General features: G+C 47.2%; 1 protein-coding gene across 1 annotated transcript in view; it reads right to left on the minus strand.

Moving 5' to 3' along the window:
* Positions 1–7,747: 7,747 nt before the first annotated feature.
* The window catches only part of RILPL1 (Rab interacting lysosomal protein-like 1), a 47,534-nt gene continuing 34,961 nt past the window's right edge, over positions 7,748–20,320 (minus strand). Inside the window, exons 5-7 of the mRNA XM_015419304.1 lie at positions 15,685–15,860; positions 15,048–15,140; positions 7,748–8,725 (exon numbers count right to left, since the gene is read on the minus strand). Of these exons, the coding sequence (XP_015274790.1) occupies positions 8,581–8,725; positions 15,048–15,140; positions 15,685–15,860 (414 nt within the window). The 3' untranslated portion in view covers positions 7,748–8,580. The remainder of the gene's footprint in view (positions 8,726–15,047; positions 15,141–15,684; positions 15,861–20,320) is intronic.

The raw sequence follows: 20,320 nt of genomic DNA on the forward strand, positions 1-20,320 counted from the left end.
TTAGATCATCAATAATAATAATAATAATAATAATAATAATAATAATAATAATAATAATAATAATAATAATAATAATAATAATAATAATAATAATAATCTAGCAGCTGCAAGTGGAGGAGGGGGGAATCAAACCCGGTTCTCCCAGATTAGAGTCTGCGCATTTAACCACTACACCAAACTGGCTTTCTCAATGGGAGGGATTACATTGAATGGACACTAGTGTAGCTGTGATCTGTACTAATTTGACCTCTTAAGTACACGAAACGGGCATCTTAACCAATTTTAGACCTAGATCAGAGTATGCCCAAGCTAGGGATGTAGGACAGGGGTCATGAGGGCTTCTCCCTACAGTTTTCTCTGGAGTCCTTACAAGAGTTTCTGTTCTCTCTCAAGGGGAGGAGGCCGCTCTGATAAGCTTGGGTTTCGTTTGGAATACCGTGTACAGTTCTGGTCATACCACATCTCAGAAAGGATATTATAGCACTGGAAAAGGTGCAGAAAAGGGCAACTTGAATGATCAAAGTGTTGGAACCCTTTCCCTATGAAGAAAGGTTAAAGTGCTTGGGGCTCTTTAGCTTGGAGGAATGATGGCTGAGGGGCGACATGATCGAGGTTTATAAGATTATGCGTGGGACAGAGCAGGCTGAGAAAGAAGTACTCTTCTCCCTTCCTCACAATACAAGAACTCGTGGGCACTCCATGAGATTGCTGAGCGGTCGGGTTAGAGAAGAGAAGAGATTGGATTTATACCCCGCCCTTCACTACCCAAAGGTGTCTTAGAGCGGCTTACAAACTCCTTTCTCTTCCCCTCCCCACAACAGACACCCTGTGAGGTAGAACAGATAAAAGGAAGTCCTTCTTCACCCAAAGAGTGCTTAACATGGAATTCAATGCCACAGGAGGGGGTGGTGGCTACAAGCATGGACAGCTTCAAGAGGGAATTGGATAAACATACGGAGCAGAAGTCCATCAGTGGCTATTAGCCCCAAGGTATAGATAGGAACTCTCAGGCTGGGGCAAGTGATGCTCTGTATTCTTGGTGCTTGGGGGGGGAGAATAGTGGGAGGGTTTCTAGTGTCCTGGCCCCACTGGTGGGCCTCCTGATGGCCCCTGGTATTTCTGGCCACTGTGTGACAGAGTGTTGGACTGGATGGGCCACTGGCCTGATCCAACATTGGCTTCTCTTATGTTCTTATGATGCCTGTGTGCTCACATTCTCCAAGTTTTTTAGGGGCACGCCTTGGAAGATTCATAAATATTCTAACTGCTCAGGTGAAAACCATCAGCAGCTAAATGTTCATAAACAGTGCAGTTTCTGCTTAAAAAAGGAAACAGATCTGGAGATGATGTAAAACGATAACAAGAGGGGCTAGATGCACAAAGCAGTGAAAGGAAAAGAAATAGGATAGGTGGCATGGGAGAAGTAGAGTCCGAGGGAAAGAGGAGTACGTGGTTAATTAGGCTGAGAAATGGAAACGCCAAGGAGAAAAGGCCGGGGGAATGTTATAAAGGACCCGGGTTTAGGAATTGTTGTGAACAGGAAAGAGAATTAGAATGTCTGGTGTCTTCTAAAAATGGGCTGTAAGGCCAAGGACATGAACTGGGACCTGAATTCCACGTATTTTATTTTAAATGAAGTTGCAGATTCATCGGCGGCAGCTATACGATAATAATGTTTAAATACTGCGGGAGACTTCTCATGTAATTCAGAAATAGTTTATTTAGGTTATTAAAAAGATCTACAGTTAACCCCAGCCCTCTTCCCACCCGCCCTCCAAACCCCATTTATTGCCATTTTTAACCTTGTAATATCCTGAATCTTTACACACATTTCCTGCTTTGCATATCCCACAGTTGCATCGATTCCCTGTCCAGTATGTTAGACATCTCCAGGCAATTGCGTGGAGAGATTCCTTCCGTACGACAATTGGTTAAACGTTAAAAGTTCAGAGGCACTGACTAGAGCATTAACCGCCATAGAGGGACTAAGTGGTAGGATCTGCCTATTATTGTTTGGGATGGGACTCAGGTCTGGCCAAAACCTTCAGGGAAAACACAACAGCTTGTGGGTATTCTCAGTGCTGTCTGTTAGGCGATGCTAGAAGTCTCCAACACGGTGCCCACCAACACCTTACCTGCTGAGTCTATTTAAAAGGCAGATGGGGAGATCTGATTGGTTGTGCAGATTAAAATAAAGTTGCTTCAGCGGCAGCTACCACCATGCTGTTACTTTTAGTCTCTCATTCCTCTTATATTTTTAAAATTACTTCTCCCCTACCCTTGGACTTCCTATAGGGGGGAGTGTGACTCTGCCTCCCGTGGTAGCTATTCTGTGGTTGGCTTGACTTCCTAGAGCAGCTGTTTTGTGGTTGCGCCCTCCACCCTGCACAATACTCTCTCTAAGCTGCGGAGTCTTGTAAGCAAAAATTCCTCTTTGTGAGCTGCCGGCATTAAAACTGTGAGCGAGCGATTTGGCTACTGCATCAATTAGTTTGCTCCGGAGCCCTCCTTCCTGAGCTAAGACGAAAATGTGTGAGCCGGAGGCTAAAGAACTGTGAGCTAGTTCACACGTAACTCAGCTTAGAGGGAGCACTGACCCTGCATGAGGTGCCCACAGGCTCAAAAAGGTTAGAGACCCCCTCAACTATGTGTTTGATCATATGGGAATTCAGCTGCCTGAGAATCTCAGCTATCCATTTCTAAGAGGGGTTCTAGTCCTCATGGCAAAGATCTCCTTTGGAGAAGAACAATGAGCAAGAATTGTCGTAGACAGTTTTCTACCCAACTCTTTGCCCTTCCCTGCTACAAGGCAGGCAAAATACATTATGCCAAGTAAGGATTTGAATAATTGAGTCTAATATGTGCATTAGTCTGGGTGAAAATCTTTTGTTTTAATAGAGCTGAGCGGAACCTGAATTCCATCAGCATCTAAAGGCTGGTGAAGAAGAGATTGGATTTATACCCTGCCGTTCAGAGTGGCTTACAGTCTCCTTTCCTTTCCCCTCCCCACAACAGATACCCTGTGGGGTAGGTGGGGCTGAGAGAGCTCTCCTGAGAACTGCTCTGAAAGAACTTATGACTGACCCAAGGTCACACCAGCAGCTGCAGGTGAAGGAGTGGGGAATCAAATCCAGTTCTCCCAGATTAGAGTCCGTGCTCCTAACCAGTACACCAAACTGAAGTCTCTGTCTGCATCTTCTTGGACCTTTGCGGCCCTTCTGAAGGCAATGAGGCAGGAGATACATTTTGTGAAATAAAAATTCTATTCACCCTGTGCTCAGGCATCCACACAGAGCCCTAGCATTGACTGTTGCCCTGTTCACAAGTTACAGCAAACACACCCACAATCCACATACAGTGTACACTTGATTTTGGTTTATATGTGCGTGATTGAAACCCCACCTTTATTTAGGCACTGGTTCCTGGTGTCATTCGCAAACAGATGTATGCACATATAGGCAGGATGTACGCGTGTTCACTGTAATGTGTGAACAGGACTATTCTTTGCCCTCACTGGGGTATGCCACACCTTTGACACATGCACATATACTGAGGTATCCAGGAATTCAGTGAAGATTCTCCGCTTGCAACACTGCTGAGAAGAAAAATGCAGTAGATAAAGCACAATTCCACCTTATTTCTTCATGATCTCTTCTGGAATCAGAAATGATAAATGGGAGGGAAATGTTGCATGAACACGGATGGCGAAACCCCTCAGATATAACCCGGAGTCAAGACAACAGTATCACATGGTAGTGAATGGACTAGTGGGATGAGGACCAGGGCTCTGTGGGAGATGTGATGGAAAGACTGCCACACGCATGCCAACCTTTGGGGCCTCTACCCTTATTTTTCTCCACCCAGCATCTGCCAGGAAAAGCTTCAACTGCACAGGGAGCTCTGCCAAGATCAAACCAAGCTGCCCTCGCAAAATAAAGCAGCCCAATCCTAAATATACCTCAACCTTGGTTGTCTTACTTGGAAACAGCTCTGAGAATCAACGGGATGCTCGGCCTCGTAAGTGGCGGTGCAAGGAGGACATCCCCTTGAACAGCGGAAACGGCTTCCCCTTAGACATGAGTTGGATCAGTCCATTATGTGCCGAAACCTTCATCCATCTTCTCATTTTTAAAACAAACAATATATGAAGAGGCCTTCTCCCAAACTAGAGCGTTGGTCCCCTGGTAAGGTAAAGGTTTCCCCTGCTCGAAAGCCAGTCGAATCCGACTCTAGGGTCTTGAACATCTGAACTACTGACCTTCCACAGCCTGCAGTTCAGCGTCTTAACCACGTGAGCCACCGCAGCTCCTGGTGTTCAGTGTCATATACTCCTATTGCTCACAAGACTCCACAGCTTAGAGGGAACATCGGTCCCTAGCCTTCTTGAGCCTGTGTGAAACTCTGGGATTCTGAAACAGGGTGGTGGGCACAGGCACAAAATGGCCACTGCAGGAGGAATTGCCAAACACAAAATGGCTGCCGTAGCTTACCTTCAGTCATGCAGTGAAGGCCCTTGTGCTGCGGTGGCAGCTTTCGCCAAAGCAATTAAAAAATAAAATCTGCATAGCCAATCAACTCTTCAATGGCCAATCAGAAATCTTGCTGGGCAGAAGCCCCAGCAAGCTCTACCCGTTTTCTAAAAACACTTGGCAGGTACCATGGCACCTAATGCCCTACCTTGGGGACCCCTGATATACTGACTAGCAACATCTCTCAAAGGTCTTGGGCAGAGAGACATCTTTCCCAGCTTGGCTATTCAAGCTCCCTTTCCCTGGAGAGGCCAGTTCCATCAAGGAGATGTGCTATCGGTGTGTCCCAAGTCTGAAAACCCCAGACTGTAGTAAATCGTCCCCCCAGGTGTACAAAGGAATATCCCTTCCACCAAGTCAGACCAGTGGCCTACCTAACCTATTGTTTTTTTCTGGCAACAGCTTTCTTTCCCAGCACCTGCTTCCTAGAGAGATCCTTTGGCAAGTGTGGCCAGGGATGGAGCCCTGAGACCTTCTGCGTGCAAAACAGGTGTTCTGTACCTGAACCACTGCCCTCTCCCCAAATCAATCCTCCCCTTTGGGCAGCTGTAACCGTCTTTCAAAACAAATCTTATGACATCAATTGTTCAAGAACTCTTCTGACCAGGGCAAAGCGGGCCACAGGACCGCGGTACTGAGGCAGCCTCGGACTGCAGGCAGGATCCAAGACAGTCTCAGTGTTCTCTCACTGCTATGCACCTAGCAAGGACCGAGGCAGGTGAGAATTCTTGGTTGGCACCAATGTTCCCTCTAAGCTGTTGAGTCTTGTGAGCAGAAATTCTACTTTGTGAGCTACTGGCATTAAAATTGTGAGCGAGCAGCTTGGCTACTGCATAAATTAGTTTGCTCTGTAGCCATCCTTCCTGAGCTAAGACAAAATTGTGTGAGCCGGAGGCTAAAAAAATGTGAGCTAGCTCACACTAACTCAGCTTAGAGGGAACACTGGTTGGCACGTCCTTCTTGTTCCAGCTCAAGGCGGCCGAGTGAAGGTGTCTTGTTCAAGGGTCCCCTACAGTCCTGCTGTTGTGTAAGGAACTTCCTGAAGGGAATCTGCACTTCTTGAAAAAGCTCGTGCTTTATTAAGAGACCTGGTAGTAGCTCACTGCAGAGCTAAGAGGGAAGATACCGCAATTTAAACCAATGGAAGCTCTGTGAAGTCAATGGAACTTAGAACTAAGAACATGAGAAGAGCCCTGCTGGATCAGACCAGTGGTCCATCTAGTCCAGCATCCTGTCTCACACAGGGGATAACCAGTTCCTCTGGAGGGCCAACAACAGGGTAGAGAGACCAAGGCCTTCCCCTGATAAGAGCATCAGAAGAGCCCTGCTGGGTCAGACCGGTGAGGGTCCATTTAGTCCAGCATCCTGTCTCACACAGTGGCCAACCAGTTCCTCTGGAGGGCCAACAACAGGGCATAGAGGCCGAGGCCTTCCCCTGATGCCTCTTCTTGGCTCTGGATTTCAGAGGCTGACTGGAACATGGAGGTTCCCTTTGGTCACTATGGCTTTAGCCACTGATAAGACCTCCACGAATAAACTAGGTTTATTCCAAGTACTCAGTAATCGCTGGGACCTAAACATGTTTTACAAAAAGGGACTAGTAGGGATGGGCATGAACGGCAAACCAAAAAAATGTGGTTCGTGACTGAACCACAAACCAAACTGAACCAGTCTGTGGCCCGGAAAAACCCGCTGAAAGGGACTGCAGTCCCTTTAAATTGGATTTGCGGAAAGCCCGATAAACAGCTGAGTGGCAAACTCTCCGCTGCTTAGCTATTTCGGACTGCCTTGTGTAGTCCCTTTAAACTTTAAAGGGACTGCACAAGAAACTCATAAAACAGCTGAGCGTCAGGAAGCAGGTCCCCGGTGCAGGGACCAGAAAGCAGAGGTTCAGAGGGACTCAAGAGTCCCTTTAAACTCCTGCTTTCTGCTCTAGCTACGAATCACCATGAACTGATTTAAAAGTTCATGGAAGTTCGTGATGGTAGACCAGTCACAAGCTTCAGTTCAGGAACCACGAACAAGGCAAAACTCGTGACGAATTTTGCTTTGTGGTTTGGTTCGTGCCCATTCCTAGGCACTACAGTGTAATTTTAAAAAGAAACTACAAATCTGCTCATGAGTTATTAGTGTACAGCCCAGAACAATCATTTATGTAGTGTTGTTCCAAAGGCTTAGAATCGCTTTGCAAATATTCATAAGCCCTTTACAACAAATCCCTAAAATGTTCATTATCTAGAGTTTTTTCCTCTTCTGTATTGCAGGCTGGGGATCAAACCTGGTTTACACTTGTGTGTGTGTGGGGGGAATAAGATGGCAGAGACCCAAAGTGGAAATATAGATTCCATACATCAGGTTGCAGGCAGAGGATCACATTTTAAATATTTAAAAAAGAGAACTCCCTGCAAAACCAGCAGATCAGGCAAAGAAAGCAAACTGACCCTGTCTCCCTGCTTGTGATAGTTTTTCTATCTGCATGTTTGTGTCAAAGCAGCATTTAATCTCCAAAGAACTTGCATCGGGACAGTCCAACGTAATCTGAGTGGATCAGGACCCACGCAGCAACTCCCCCCAGTCTCTATGACCCCATGTTAGCTAGTGTGCTGTAATGGGTAGAGTAGCACACTAGGACTGTGGGTAACCCGGGTTCGAATCCTCACTTCTGCCACGGAAGCTTGCTGGGTGGCCTTGGGCCTGTTGCAGACCTTCAGCATGGCCTACCTCATAGGGTTGTTGTTGTGAGAAAACAGATGAGGGGAGAACAATGTTCTAAGCGGCTTTGACTCCCAGCTGGGGAGAAAAATGGGATACAAAATAAATAAAATGCAAATGGGATTAGGATTCCCGGTAATAAACAAGCAAGCCTCTTACAGCTCTTGGGATCCTCCTGACCAATGCTCCCTGTAAGCTGTGGAGTCCTGTGAGCAAAAATTCTGCTTCGTGAGCTACTGGCATTAAAGTTGTGAGCAGGCGATTTGGTTGCTGTATGAATCAGTCTGCTCTGGAGCCCCCCTTCCTGAGCTAAATCAAAAATGTGTGAGCCGGAGGCTAAAAAACGGTGAGCTGGCTCACACTCAGCTTAGAGAGAACACTGCTCCTGACCCTATATCCGGTGGGAAGTGGTTTAAAAGCCGCCTCACTTTGTTCCTGAGGACCTTGTGGAAAAGAAACTCTCTGCCCTTTGCAGAAGAGGGCAATAAAGAGAGTGGCAACCGGGGTAACGAGGATACATTTTTTAAAAAGGTTAGCATGAAGTTCTACAGTTTAGTTTCCATTAATAAGTCAGAGAAGTCATAGCAAAAACTGCAAGGCACCCTCACACCCTGTACGTGGTCATGCTTTAGGCACTATAAATAAACCAAAAATACACAGTTCCGAGCCTGTTCCGATCCAGTTCCAGGATTTGCACTGGCCGTCTGTCTGAAATGGATTCCTTTGGCGAAAGGGAGGTACCACTAGAGGTGTGGGGGGGGGAGAGGTCAGCTACAACTTTGACGAACCTCCTGCTATGACAGAGAAGACCGACAAGTACAGAGTCCCTTAAATCGGTCATTAGCAGAAGAAGAAACGAATGAACCGAAATCTCTGGTGCTCCTTCTGCCATCAGGCAAAGAAAGTCTTCAACCGGACTGCCGGTACAAGTTCTTCGTAACAACACAAATCTGTTTTCTTTCTTTCTTTCTTTTTTTTTGGTTTAAGGGAAATGTTAAGTGCAGTTAATGCAGTGATTAAAAAAAACAACCCCAAAACGAGACCCAGAAGACACCCACGAGCTTGTTAAATCGACACACAGCCAGTGATCTAGGAGTGTGGCTACACCAGAGTATACGAAGCCATCATGACGGATGCCCGAATCTTGCTTTTCGGCAGCTGGAAGTAAACGCTAAGGGATCCCTTTTGGAAATCGGCCCGGAAATAAGCTCTTTAATGCCAATCACGATGTGTAAGGCGAGGGAGTTGGGGGGGGGGAACGTATCCGTGGGCCGCTCTCTGCTAGGCGAGTTTCTCCACGTTTTGTTAGCAAAGCGACCAAACCGTCGTTTTGTTCCGGTCACAGATGCTGCAGGGCTTCCAGACCTTGTTCGGTGTACATGTCGTCTTTGTTCGCGTCGGCCCACTGGCCAAAGGAATCCTGGAAGGAGGCGTTCCTCTGCGTGGCTTGCATCCGTTTCTTGTCCCGGGAAAAGAAGCTAAACCTTCCGAAAGAGAGGAGGAGGGAGAGGTTAAGACTCAGCAGGGTCAGAGACAGACGCATCAGAAAGCCTGACCGCGAGTTCTCAGGAGGGCCAGGCTCTGGGAAGGGGGAAATAAAAAGGAACTTCCCCATGGCCTGGCTTGAAGCGCCTCTGGCAATCTGCGCAGGGCTTGTTCTGGCCACTGTGGGCCTGCCAGGTCCCCCCCCCCTTGGCTGCCGATGAGGGGTTGGGTGGTAGGGTTGCCAGCTCCAGGTTGGGGAACTCCTGAAGATTTGGGGGTGGAGCCTGGGGAGGACAGGGACCATAGTGGGGTACAATGCCACAGAAGCCACCTTCCAAAACACCCATTTTTTTCCCAGGGGAACTGATCTCTGTAGTCTGGAGATGAGCTGGAATTCCGGGGGATCCCCAGGTCCCGCCTGGAGGCTGCAGCAAAAAAACAAAAGGGATCACAGGTATCCAACAGGAAAAAGAAGACACAAACAAACCCTGCGATATGACCAACATTAGTACGATAGCTTTGTAAAACTGTATAAAATTCTCAGTTATACAATATTGTAAAAGAGTCCAACATAGTCCAACATTATGAGTAAAAAGGTAAAGGTAAAGGTCTCCCTTGCTCGAAAGCCAGTTGAGTCCGACTCTAGGGTTGCGGTGCTCATCTCCATTTCAAAGCCGAAGAGCCAGCGCTGTCCGAAGACGTTTCCGTGGTCATGGGGCCGGCATGACTAGACACCGAGGCGCACGGAACGCTGTTACCTTCCCACTGAAGTGGTACCTCTTTATCTACTTGCAATTTCTTGCTTTCGAACTGCTAGGTTGGCAGGAGCTGGAACTAGAGACGGGAGCTCACTCCGTCATGCGGCTCACTCGGGTCTCGAACTGCTGAACTACCGACCTTCCACAGCCTGCAGTTCAGCGTCTTAACCACTTGAGCCACCACAGTGAGTACCCAGTTATTAACTCATTTCAACTTTACATTTCAACTTTAAAAAGCTATCGTACTAATGTTGGTCATATCGCAGGGTTTGTTTGTGTGTTGTTTTTTCCTGTGGGATACCTGTGATCTCTTTTGTTTTTTGCTGTTTCTACTGGGGATGTACACAATGATGATCACAATCATTATAAGAAATTTAATAGTCGATATATTTACAGAGGTTCAGCCTGCAATAATGTCATGTTACTTTAAGGAAGAGTTGTTCAACATGCAGCTGCATGGAATTAACTAGTATAGTCTTTATAGAGTCTGGATCCAGTTAGATGTAGAGACCATTTGCCAGCCAGAAAATGAAGGCTTCTAGCCGGGTGAAATAAGGACTGGTTTGCTACCACCAAAATAGACAGTGCTTATGGAGAGCATAGCCAGCAAAACCCAGATGGCTTTTGGTTTGCTCCCAATATAAACACTTATTATGGAACCAGAAGTAAGTTTTCTAAAAACTAAATTATTAAATCGTTATAAGTTTAAAATAACTATTTTCCATGCAGCTACATGTGGTTTTTTCATTGATTATGGCTTATTCCAGGATATTATGAAGGAATTAAGGAATTACAATACTGAGCTGGATTAAGAAGATGACACCTCCTGACAATATAGGATTATATCTGAGGAAGACTGTAAAGCTGAAATGAGTTCATAACCGGGTACTCATAATGTTGGACTATGTTGGACTTTTTTACGATGTTGTATAATTGAGAATTTTTGCAATCTTATAAAGTTTTAAAAAGCTATTGTCCTAATGTTGGTCATATCGCAGGGTTTGTTTGTGTGTTGTCCCACCTGGAGGCTGGCATCCCTAAGCCAGCCTTGGTGATTGACAGGGTCCTATCTTGCGCTCCCAGAAATCCAGGTTTAAATGTCGCAGGAACCCAATGAAGAGCTTCACCCTCCCACTGGGCTGTGGTAACCCCCCCGACTCCTTCTGAGACTGTGGGCAGACTGGGCTATCTTGGCCAGAGCTGAGAGTTTTCTCTCAGTGTTTACAGTTTGGGGGTGTCAAGCGGAGGATCCAGTCTTAATCCTCAACACCTCAAAAAGTGCTTTGCCGTGTAGCACGGTGTGAGGGGCGTGGCTTGTTGTTTGAGGGAAAATGCACCCAAAGCTCCTCTGAGGCACGTTATTAAACAGTTCTCAGGTTCTTGACCAGAGTTTGGGCAGTGAAGGCCCTAGGGCAGGGGTGTCAAACATGTGGCCCGGGGGGCCGGATCAGCCTCCCTCCCCCGGAGGGCTTCTATCAGGCCCGCAGTGGAACTGGCTGTCTTCTGCTTCTGCTTCCAGTTCTGCTGCTGCTGTGTCATTGCAGGTTTGCAGCTTACAGAGACACACCTGAACAGCACACTCAAGATTGCAACAGCACAGACCTTTTGATGCAATAATTGGAAGGCAAGTCTGGTGCCAGCAGCCGCGGCCCAACAAGGTCTCATTTATGTCAGATCCGGCCCTCATAACAAATGAGTTCGACACCCCTGCCTTAGGGGGTTAGTTTTTGGGGTATTAATGCAGCAAAACCCACCGTTACCATCCGCCAGCTGCTTTCTCTGAGTCAGGTGCAATTAAATATACCTGAAGTTAGACAAGCAAAAGCAGAGCTGGATTTCCCAGGTGTCGGGGAGCCCAAGCAACTCAATAAAAGATCCTGCCAGCTAGGAATTTGAAATATTTTTTCCCAGTTGTGACACACACAGAGATAAGGGAATTTGTTTCCCAACATTCTTCGTGGTAACCAGACTTCCGGCCCCGCTCCGTTTTTGGCGGTGCTCACATAAAATAAATCCTTTACTTGTCCTCAGGATTGTCTGGAGGCGCCTTCAACAGGCAGGGAACTTAGGTCACGGGTTCCAAACACTGCACGTTTGCTGCGCTTGAGATACGGCACCAATTTAAGTCTCACTGCAAACTGACATATAAGGTGACAGACTGTGCCTACGTTGGGGGAGGTTGTCAGCAATGTTCCCTCTAAGCTGTGAAGTCTTGTGAGCAAAAATTCTACTTTGTGAGCCACTAGTATTAAAGTTGTGAGCGAACGATTTGGCTACTGCAAGAAGAAGAAGAAGAGGAGGAGGAGGAGATTGGAGGAGATTGGATTTATCCCCCGCCCTTCACTCGGAGTCTCAGAGCAGCTTACAAACTCCTTTCCCTCCCCCTCCCCACAACAGACACACTGGGAGGTAGGCGGGGCTGAGAGAGCTCTGAGAGAACTGCTCTTTCAAGGACAGCTCTGACAGAACTATGGCTTGCCCAAGGTCATCCAGCAGCTGCAAGAGGAGGAGTGGGGAATCAAACCTGGTTCTCCCAGATTAGAGTCTGCGCACTTAACCACTACACCAAACTGGCTCTCTGGAGTTTGCTCTGGAGCCATCCTTCCTGAGCTAAGAGAAAAATTTATGAGCTGGAGGCTAAAAAACTGTGAGCTAACTCACACTAACTCAGCTTAGAGGGAACACTGGTTGTCAGTTATTTCATGCAGCACTGTTCGTTTTCCTGGTAGCGAATCATATCATATATTTGAGAAACAAAATCGATCTGATCTTCCAGGAGGCAGACTTCAAAAGCAGGATTAAACTCAGTTAGTGGTTAATGTGCTCGTATATAATGATAAGGCTATATATATAAAACATTGGTTTCAGAGGTGACTGCCAACTGCTCGTCGAGGACTGAGAGCCATGCTGCCATGGAATGCTCACAAACATTCCAACTTCTAAGGAGAAAGGATCAGGGATATAATGTAGATACACATCAATCTCTGCAAAGGTAATGAAAGGTCAGTTGAGCTAGAAAGCCCGTAGGCCGGAGTCCCCAACCTTTTTTGAGCCTGTGGGCACCTTTGGTACTCTGGCACAGGGCGGTTGGCACAGCCACAAAATGACTGCCATAGGAAGTGCGGCTAGGTCACAAACCCAGAGGAAGTTCAAGTGCCGGCAAAAAGAGGAATCATTTTAAAAACAGGCTGGAAAAGGAGTGAGAGAGAATAAAACTAACACTACGATGGCGCCTCCCGCCAAAGCAGTGTTATTTTAACTTGCACAGTCAATCAGATCTCCAGTGGCCAATCAGAAGGCATGCTAGGCAACAGCCCCACTTGGCTCCACCCACTTTCTGAAAACACTTTGCGGGCACCAGGTAAAGGGTTGGCGGGCACCGCGTTGGGGGTCTGTGCTGCAGCCTGTTGGACTTTTCATCGGGGGGCCGTGAGCTTACGAACCAAAGGAGGAAGGTGAGGTGAAGGCAGAGGAGACACCAAACCAAGAAGAGAAGGAAATAAAAAAGAATGGAAGCCAAACAAACAAGAGACGTGGGCGTTAACTTCAGGTTATTACACAGAGGACTTGTTACAAAGGCGAGGAAGAGACTGCCATCCGCCCCAAGAGAGTCTGTCTCAGTCTGAGACTTAGGAACAACAATGGCAGCAATCGCTTTGCTCGCTCCCTAGCAGGATTGGACTGTTAGCCAGTCAGGTGTAGTGGTTAAGTGTGCAGACTCTAATCTGTGAGGACGAGAACCGGGTTTGGTTCCCCACTCCTCCACATGCAGCTGCTGGATGACCTTGGGCAAGCCATAGTTCTGTCAGAGCTGTTCTTGAAAGGGCAGTTTCTGTCAAGAGCTCTCTCAGCCCCACCCACCTCCCAGGGTGTCTGTTGTAGGAAGGGGAAGGGAAAGGAGTTTGTAAGCCGCTCTGAGACTCTAAGTGAAGGGTGGGGTATAAATCCAACAACCACCACCTCCTCCTCCTCATCTCTGGGCTGTAAAATTCCTAGAGATTTGTGGACGGAACCTGGTAAGGGCAGTATTTGGGGAGGGGGAGGGTGCTCACCAGGGTATCACATCCTAGAGTCCACCCTCCAAAGCAGCCATTTTCTCCAGGGAAATGGTCTCTGATGTCTGGAGATCGGCTGTAATTTGGGGAGAGCTCCAGGCCCCACCTGGAGGTTGGCTACCCTGTTAGAAGAAACTTTGGGGACGGCAGATCAGGCGGGTAGACTTTGGAGAAGCACTGCTTTGGGGAGGCACCAGAAGCTTTTGGAAATGAGGGGGAAGAAATTCAAATAGGAGGCAACTTGATTCTACACGTTCAGAGTGTAAATTCTCAAGTGAAGCAAATCAGTGCTCCAGGGGATGCGAGACACTCTGGCGATGGCCCCGGTCCCACCGCACTGCCGTTAAACAAGGACATTGCTAAGATCACCCAAGAGGTGTTTTTTCTAAAAAAACAACAACTGGTGACCTAACACAGCTCTGAGACATTCCCAACAGAGCTCCTTTGGGGGCAGCTATTCTTAGTGTCAAAAACAACGCACACAGTCATTATTATGCTCTACTAAAGCTCAGCTGGCTGCATCGCATCACACAATACACAGGCTTTTGTTCCTCTTGTTTCTAAAAGGCCGCCCGCAAACGAGAGAGATGGAAACGAAAGGAGAGTTTCTGCTTGGAGCACGAATGGCAAGAGCTGGCCCTGTTCTTTAACAACAACAAAAGAAAGCCACTTCTCAGTGTTGTTGTTCAGTCGCACAGTCAAGTCCGACTCTTCGCGACCCCATGGACCAGATCACGCCAGGCCTTCCGGTCTTCCGCCGTCCTCTGAAGTTGGCTCAACTTCATGTTCGTTGCATCTATGACACTGTCTAACCATCTCATCCAGTTTGAGAGCCAGTTTGGTGTAGTGGTTAAGTGTGCGGACTCTAATCTGGGAGAACCGGGTTTGATTCCCCACTCCTCCACTTGCAGCTGCTGATGTGACCTTGGGTCAGTCACAAGCTCTGGCACAGCTGTTCCTGAAAGAGCAGTTTGTGTCAGAGTTCTCTCAGCCCCACCCACCTCACAGGGTGTCTGTTGTGGGGAGGGGAAGGGAAGGGAAAGGAGTTTGTAAGCCGCTCTGAGACTCCATGTGAAGGACGGGGTATAAATCCAATCTCTTCTTCTTCTTTGCCGTCCCCGTCTTCTTTGACCTTCAATCTTTCCCAGCATCAGGGTCTTCTCCAGGGAGTGCTCCCTTCTCATTGGGTGGCCAAAGTATTTGAACTTCAGTTTCATTATCTGGCCTTCCAGGGAACAGTCAGGGTTGATTTCTTTGACGATTGACTGATTTGATCTTCTTGCAGTCCAAGGGACTCTCAAGAGTCTTCTCCAGCACCATAGTTCAAAAGAATCTTCTCAGTGCTTAACTTTAAATATATATACATATGTGTGTGTGTGTGTATACATTTATATATTTCTGCCTTGCATTCCAGCTACACTGTCTCTTTGACTGAGGATAACTCTGCAGTCACGTCACCTTGCTAGCCTCAGGAGACAAAATGCAAGAATTGATAGGATGTTACTTACAGCCGTTTGATTCCGGATTCTGGCTGGGCGGAGGGTTTTGCGTGAATGACGGGTGTAGGTTGAGGGGATCTTGTTTCTTCATCAGCCTCCTCGCTGTACAAAACAGAAAAGGAACAGGACAGGGAAATAAATCATGCGCAGCTATATACGGCTCGTCAGATCTACGGCAAATTCCCAGCACGGCTGTGCGCACCAGAGAAAACAAAAACAGGGAGAACCACCATGGAGTCTTGTGAGCAAAAATTCTACTTTGTGAGCTACTGGCATTAACGTTGTGAGCGAGCAGTTTGGCTGCTGCATAAATTAGTCTGTTCTGGAGCCATCCTTCCTGAGCTAAGGCAAAGATGTGTGAGCCGGAGGCTAAGAAACTGTGAGCTTGCTCACACTAACTCAGTTAAGAGGAAACACTGAGAACAACCTGCACTGAAACTGGCATTGGGGGCCTCTAAACCCAGAAATCTTCCCCACCCCAACCCTGTTTTACTCTGCCACTGCAATGAGACATGCTCTCCAAGGACTGACCACAGGCTTGTGGCATAACAGCTGGATCCAGTACAGCCTTAGGCCCGCCTGCTCCCCCAACCCAGAAAAACCAATTGCGTCTGGGAACCAAAAGTTCCAATGCATCGCGCCCCACCTCTTATAATACAAAAGTTCTTCTTGGAGCAGGAAGACTTTAGACTTCAGTTCGTTTCTCTCGTGCAGAACATCGCGCAGCTCCTGTAAAGTAAACCTGGGCCGGTTTGGGTCTTTCAAATCCATGGCTGTCTTTTCCGATTCCGAGATGTATTCCTCGTTGTTTGGTTCTTCTGCCTGGACGAACAAGCAGAAGTTGGAATTAATACTCGGAATTAATCTTTCATTGGGTCTGGCTTCAAGGGCGCTGTAGTTAATCAATTTGTCTTTTTAAAAAAGCAAAACAAAAACGTTACTGACACTGGGGTGCATGCCCTGGGAACATCTAGATTACATTACTGCAATGCACTCTACATGGGGCTGCCCTTGAAGACTGTCCACCAGAAGTCAGCTTTTTAAATAATTTTTTTTTAAAAAGACTGGAGTGATATATGGTCCTTACAACCAGTGTTCCCTCTAAGCTGAGTTAGTGTGAGCTAGCTCACAGAATTTTAGCATCCAGCTCACAGATTTTTGTCTTAGCTCAGGGAGGATGGCTCCAGAGCCAGCTAATTTATGCTGTAGCCAAATCATTTGCTCACAACTTTAATGCCAGCAGCTCACAAAGTAGAATTTTTGCTCACAAGACTCCACAGCTTAAAGGGAACATTGCTTACAACCTGCTCCAGTCAACGCCATTAAGTCAAGCTGACGTCTGGTGACCCCTAGAGGGGCTTGAAGGCAAGGGATGTTCAGAGGTGACTTGCCATTGCCTGCCTCTTCATCACGACCCTGGTATTCCTTGGAGGTCTCCCTTCCAAATTGTAGCCAGGGACAGCCCTGCCTAGCTTCCGAGATCTGAGAAGATTGGACTTGCCTGGGCATATCCAGTCTTGTTCTCTCTACCCTGGCTTCCAATTTGCTTCTGGGCTCAATTCAAGGTACTGGTATTGACTTCTAAAGCCCTGTGTGGCCTGGGACCACCTAATTTAAGGTCTGCCTCCTCCCATACTAACCTACCCATACACTCCTGCTCTGCTTCAGTTTTCTGCCTTGGGGACCCTGATCGGGTGGTAAGGTAACGAAGAGGAGGAGAAGATTGGATTTATACCCTGCCCTTCACTCGGAGTGTCAGAGCGGCTTACAAACTCCTTTCCCTCCCCCTCCCCACAACAGACGCCCTGTGAGGTAGGCGGGGCTGAGAGAGCTCTGACAGAAACTGCTCTTTTCAAGGACAGCTCTGACCGAACTACGGCTTGCCCAAGGTCATCCAGCAGCTGCGAGTGGAGGAGTGGGGAATCAAACCCAGTTCTCCCAGATTAGAGTCCGTGCACTTAACCACGACACCAAACTGGTTCTATTTTAAAAGGTTTTAAATAAACAAGTAAAATGTGCCTTCAAGATTGGCCAAATCTTTTTAAAAAAAACCTCTCAACGTTACTACAGTGTTGCAGGATCGAGGCAGGACAAACTATTCCATGGGCAAGTTGTGAAATTCTACACGCTCAACAAGACCTCACGCCAAGTCACAGAAGGTTTTTTTAGAGGCAAGCGCCAGTCTAAAGTCTGACACGAGTCACCCGGCCATGCCAGCTTGTCTTTGAATAATGTTGCTCTGCATGGTTTAAACTAAAGAGATAGGATCGCAGCCACCGGGTTTGCAGAATAGTTTTGGCCTACCATGCAGACAGACTACCTGGTCAGCTTGCGGTGTGGATCTAGCAGCGCCTCCAAGCAAAATACCAGCTTACTGGGTGGCAGAACCCCTGCATCTACAGTTCTGTTCTTTGAATCATGCTGGCTTATTTTAATATTTCTGCTGAATCTTGATATACAGCTTCGTTTTTCCGGTTTGGAGTCAGCCAAGGCTCACCAGAAACGGCTGTCAGGAGAGCGTGGTTATGCCTATAATTACCGTCTAACCTCCTCTCTGGCCGAGAAAGCTGGGAACGGATCTAATGAGAAGAGACATTGTTGGCCTGAAAACCAACCAGCGACAAAAGCCAGCAGAAGAAAGCAGCCATTCTCTCCAGGGGACTGTGGAGACTTTGACGCTTTCTGGCTACGGGCCGAGGCGCTGCAGGGACCCATTCATAGAAGCCGGGTCTTCCCCGCTGGCTACGTGAACAACAAGTCTGTCTTTCAGTCAGCCAGCATTTAAATTATCAGGGAAACAGGGACTTGATTTTTCTTCTTGAAGAGGCCCCGAGCAGCTCAGCAAAAACAGTAACACCTAGACTAGAGATACCAGCAGAGATTCTTTTTTGGGGGGCGGTATTCACTGGTATTGAGTACCAGCACTACGGACTTGAGGGATCTCTGGTCTGATCCAGCAGCGTTTTTCTTGTGTTCTAGGAACAAAAGCATCCTGGTGATAGCCAGTACGCTTTTGGGAGATCTGCTATTTCCTAGAGATGTAAAATTTCCGGAAATTTTGAAGCTCGGAAAAAACCCTGTTTTTCCCCCAGTTTTTTCCGGGGGAAAATGGAAATTTTCAGAAAAATTGAAAAAATGCTACATTAGCATTTCTTTTGTCTTTTCCAGATTGAAAGTCATTCTGTTACTTTAGGAACATAAAATATGACTATGGACATTTTTACTTGGCATGAAATTATCACAACTAGCATATTAAAAATATAGTGTATCCAAACAATTATTACAAACAGAATACCCACCCACATGCAAAAACAAAACTGAAACCTTTTTATTTTCTTCTGACAATAGCACCTCCTAAAGGAAGAAATGCATCTTGTCCTTGCATTGGAGAGTTCAGTTTGTAACCTAGGACTTGCTTGTCTGCAGTGCAGAGAAATTAGATCAACCTGATACCATATATATATGAAATAATTTGGAAAATATTTGAACACCTTGTCTTAAAATATTTTATTCATCATGTTAAAATAAAACGTTCCATAATCAATTTTTTTCTTTTCTTTTTTCAATTTTTCCAATTTTTCGGAAAAAAACAAAAACGCTTCAGGAAAAAAAAGGGGGGGGGACGGTTTTTCCCCTAATTTTTCCGTTTTTTTTCCGGGCCTTCACATCTCTACTATTTCCCCATGCCTGTCATGGAATCTTCAAAGCACAGCAATATCCTTTAAGAGGAGGGAGGTTTAGCATTATCACCCCTTCCTCCATTCATGCCTTCATCCATCCCCTCCGACTTATTTTTAAAACAATCTCATGATTGTGTTTGTGTTAATTTTCTCATAGTTTTCCTGCTTATCAGATACATTTAGCTGCTTACTCCTGTACTGGGGAAATGGTAGAGAGTAGACCTGGTGGCAGGAGGAAAGGACCTGCCATGTTAACGTGTTTAGGAGTTCTCACTCTTAGGATTCTCCGATCCTGGGTTTCAAAAGTGGAATGCCTAGTAGACTCAGGGAGGGGAGACGGTTCAAGAATGTGCAAAGTCGTGGGCATTCAGGGACCAATTTCAATGCTGCAATCGCCAAGCGAGTATATAGGTCAAGGTAAAGGTTCCCCCTGCTTGAAAGCCAGTCGAATTCGACTCTAGGGGGCGGTAAAGGTAAAAGTAAAGGTTCCCTTGCTCGAAAGCCAGTCGAATCCGACTCTAGGGTTGCGGTGCTCATCCCCGTTTCAAAGCCGAAGAGCCAGCGCTGTCCGAAGACATTTCCGTGGTCATGTGGCTGGCATGACTAAACACCAAGGCGCACGGAACACTGTTACCTTCCCACCAAAGTGGTACCTATTTATCTACTTGCATTTTCTTGCTTTCGAACGAGTAGGTTGGCAGGAGCTGGAATTAGAGACGGGAGCTCACTCCGTCATGCGGCACACTCGGGTTTCAAACTGCTGAACTACCGACCTTCCACAGGCTGCAGTTCAGCGTCTTAACCACTTGAGCCACTGCAGCTCCTACTCATCTCCATGTCCAAGCCGAAGAGCCAGCGCTGTCTGAAGACGTTTCCATGGTCGTGTGGCTGGCATGACTAAACGCCGAGGCACACGGAACGCTGTTACCTTCCCGCCGAAGCGGTACCTATTTATCTACTTGCAGTTTCTTGCTTTCGAATTGCTAGGTTGGCAGGAGCTGGGGCCAGAGACGGGAGCTCACTCCATCATGCGGCACACTCGGGTCTCAAACTTCCGGTCTGCAGCTCAGCATCTTAACCCCTGAGCCAAATAATGGTTTATAGAGGAGAGGCTTGTGGATTTTCTAAACTGTCTAGACCTGGGGTCCCCAAACGTTTTGAGCCTGCGAACACCTTTGGAATCCTGACACAGAGAGGTGGGTGTGGCCACAAAATGGATGCCACCGGAGGCGGAGCCAGCCACTAAACGACTGCCGTGGATTAACCTCAGTCATACCGTAAAGATCTTCGTGCTGTGATGGCAGCTGCTGCCAAAGCAAGTTTTTTAAAAATCAAGACAGCCAATCAGTTCTCCAGTAGTCAATCAAAGGCCTTGCTGGCAAAAGCCCCGCCCAGTTTCTACAAACCCTTGGCGGGCGCCAGGAAAGGTGCTGACAGGCCCCGTGGCACCTACGGACGTCACGTTGGGGACCCCTGATCTAGACTAACCAAGGCAAAGAAAGCAAGGAAAGCGACAGCTGGAGATAATTATGTCACTCCTTATTTATTTGCCCTCCCCACGAACGGGCTCTTCCATTAAAGGTTTAAACAAGCTGTCTTTAA

This window comes from Gekko japonicus, unplaced genomic scaffold (genome assembly GCF_001447785.1).
Source record: "Gekko japonicus isolate JY-2015 unplaced genomic scaffold, Gekko_japonicus_V1.1 scaffold181, whole genome shotgun sequence".
Taxonomy (NCBI): Eukaryota; Metazoa; Chordata; class Lepidosauria; order Squamata; family Gekkonidae; genus Gekko; species Gekko japonicus.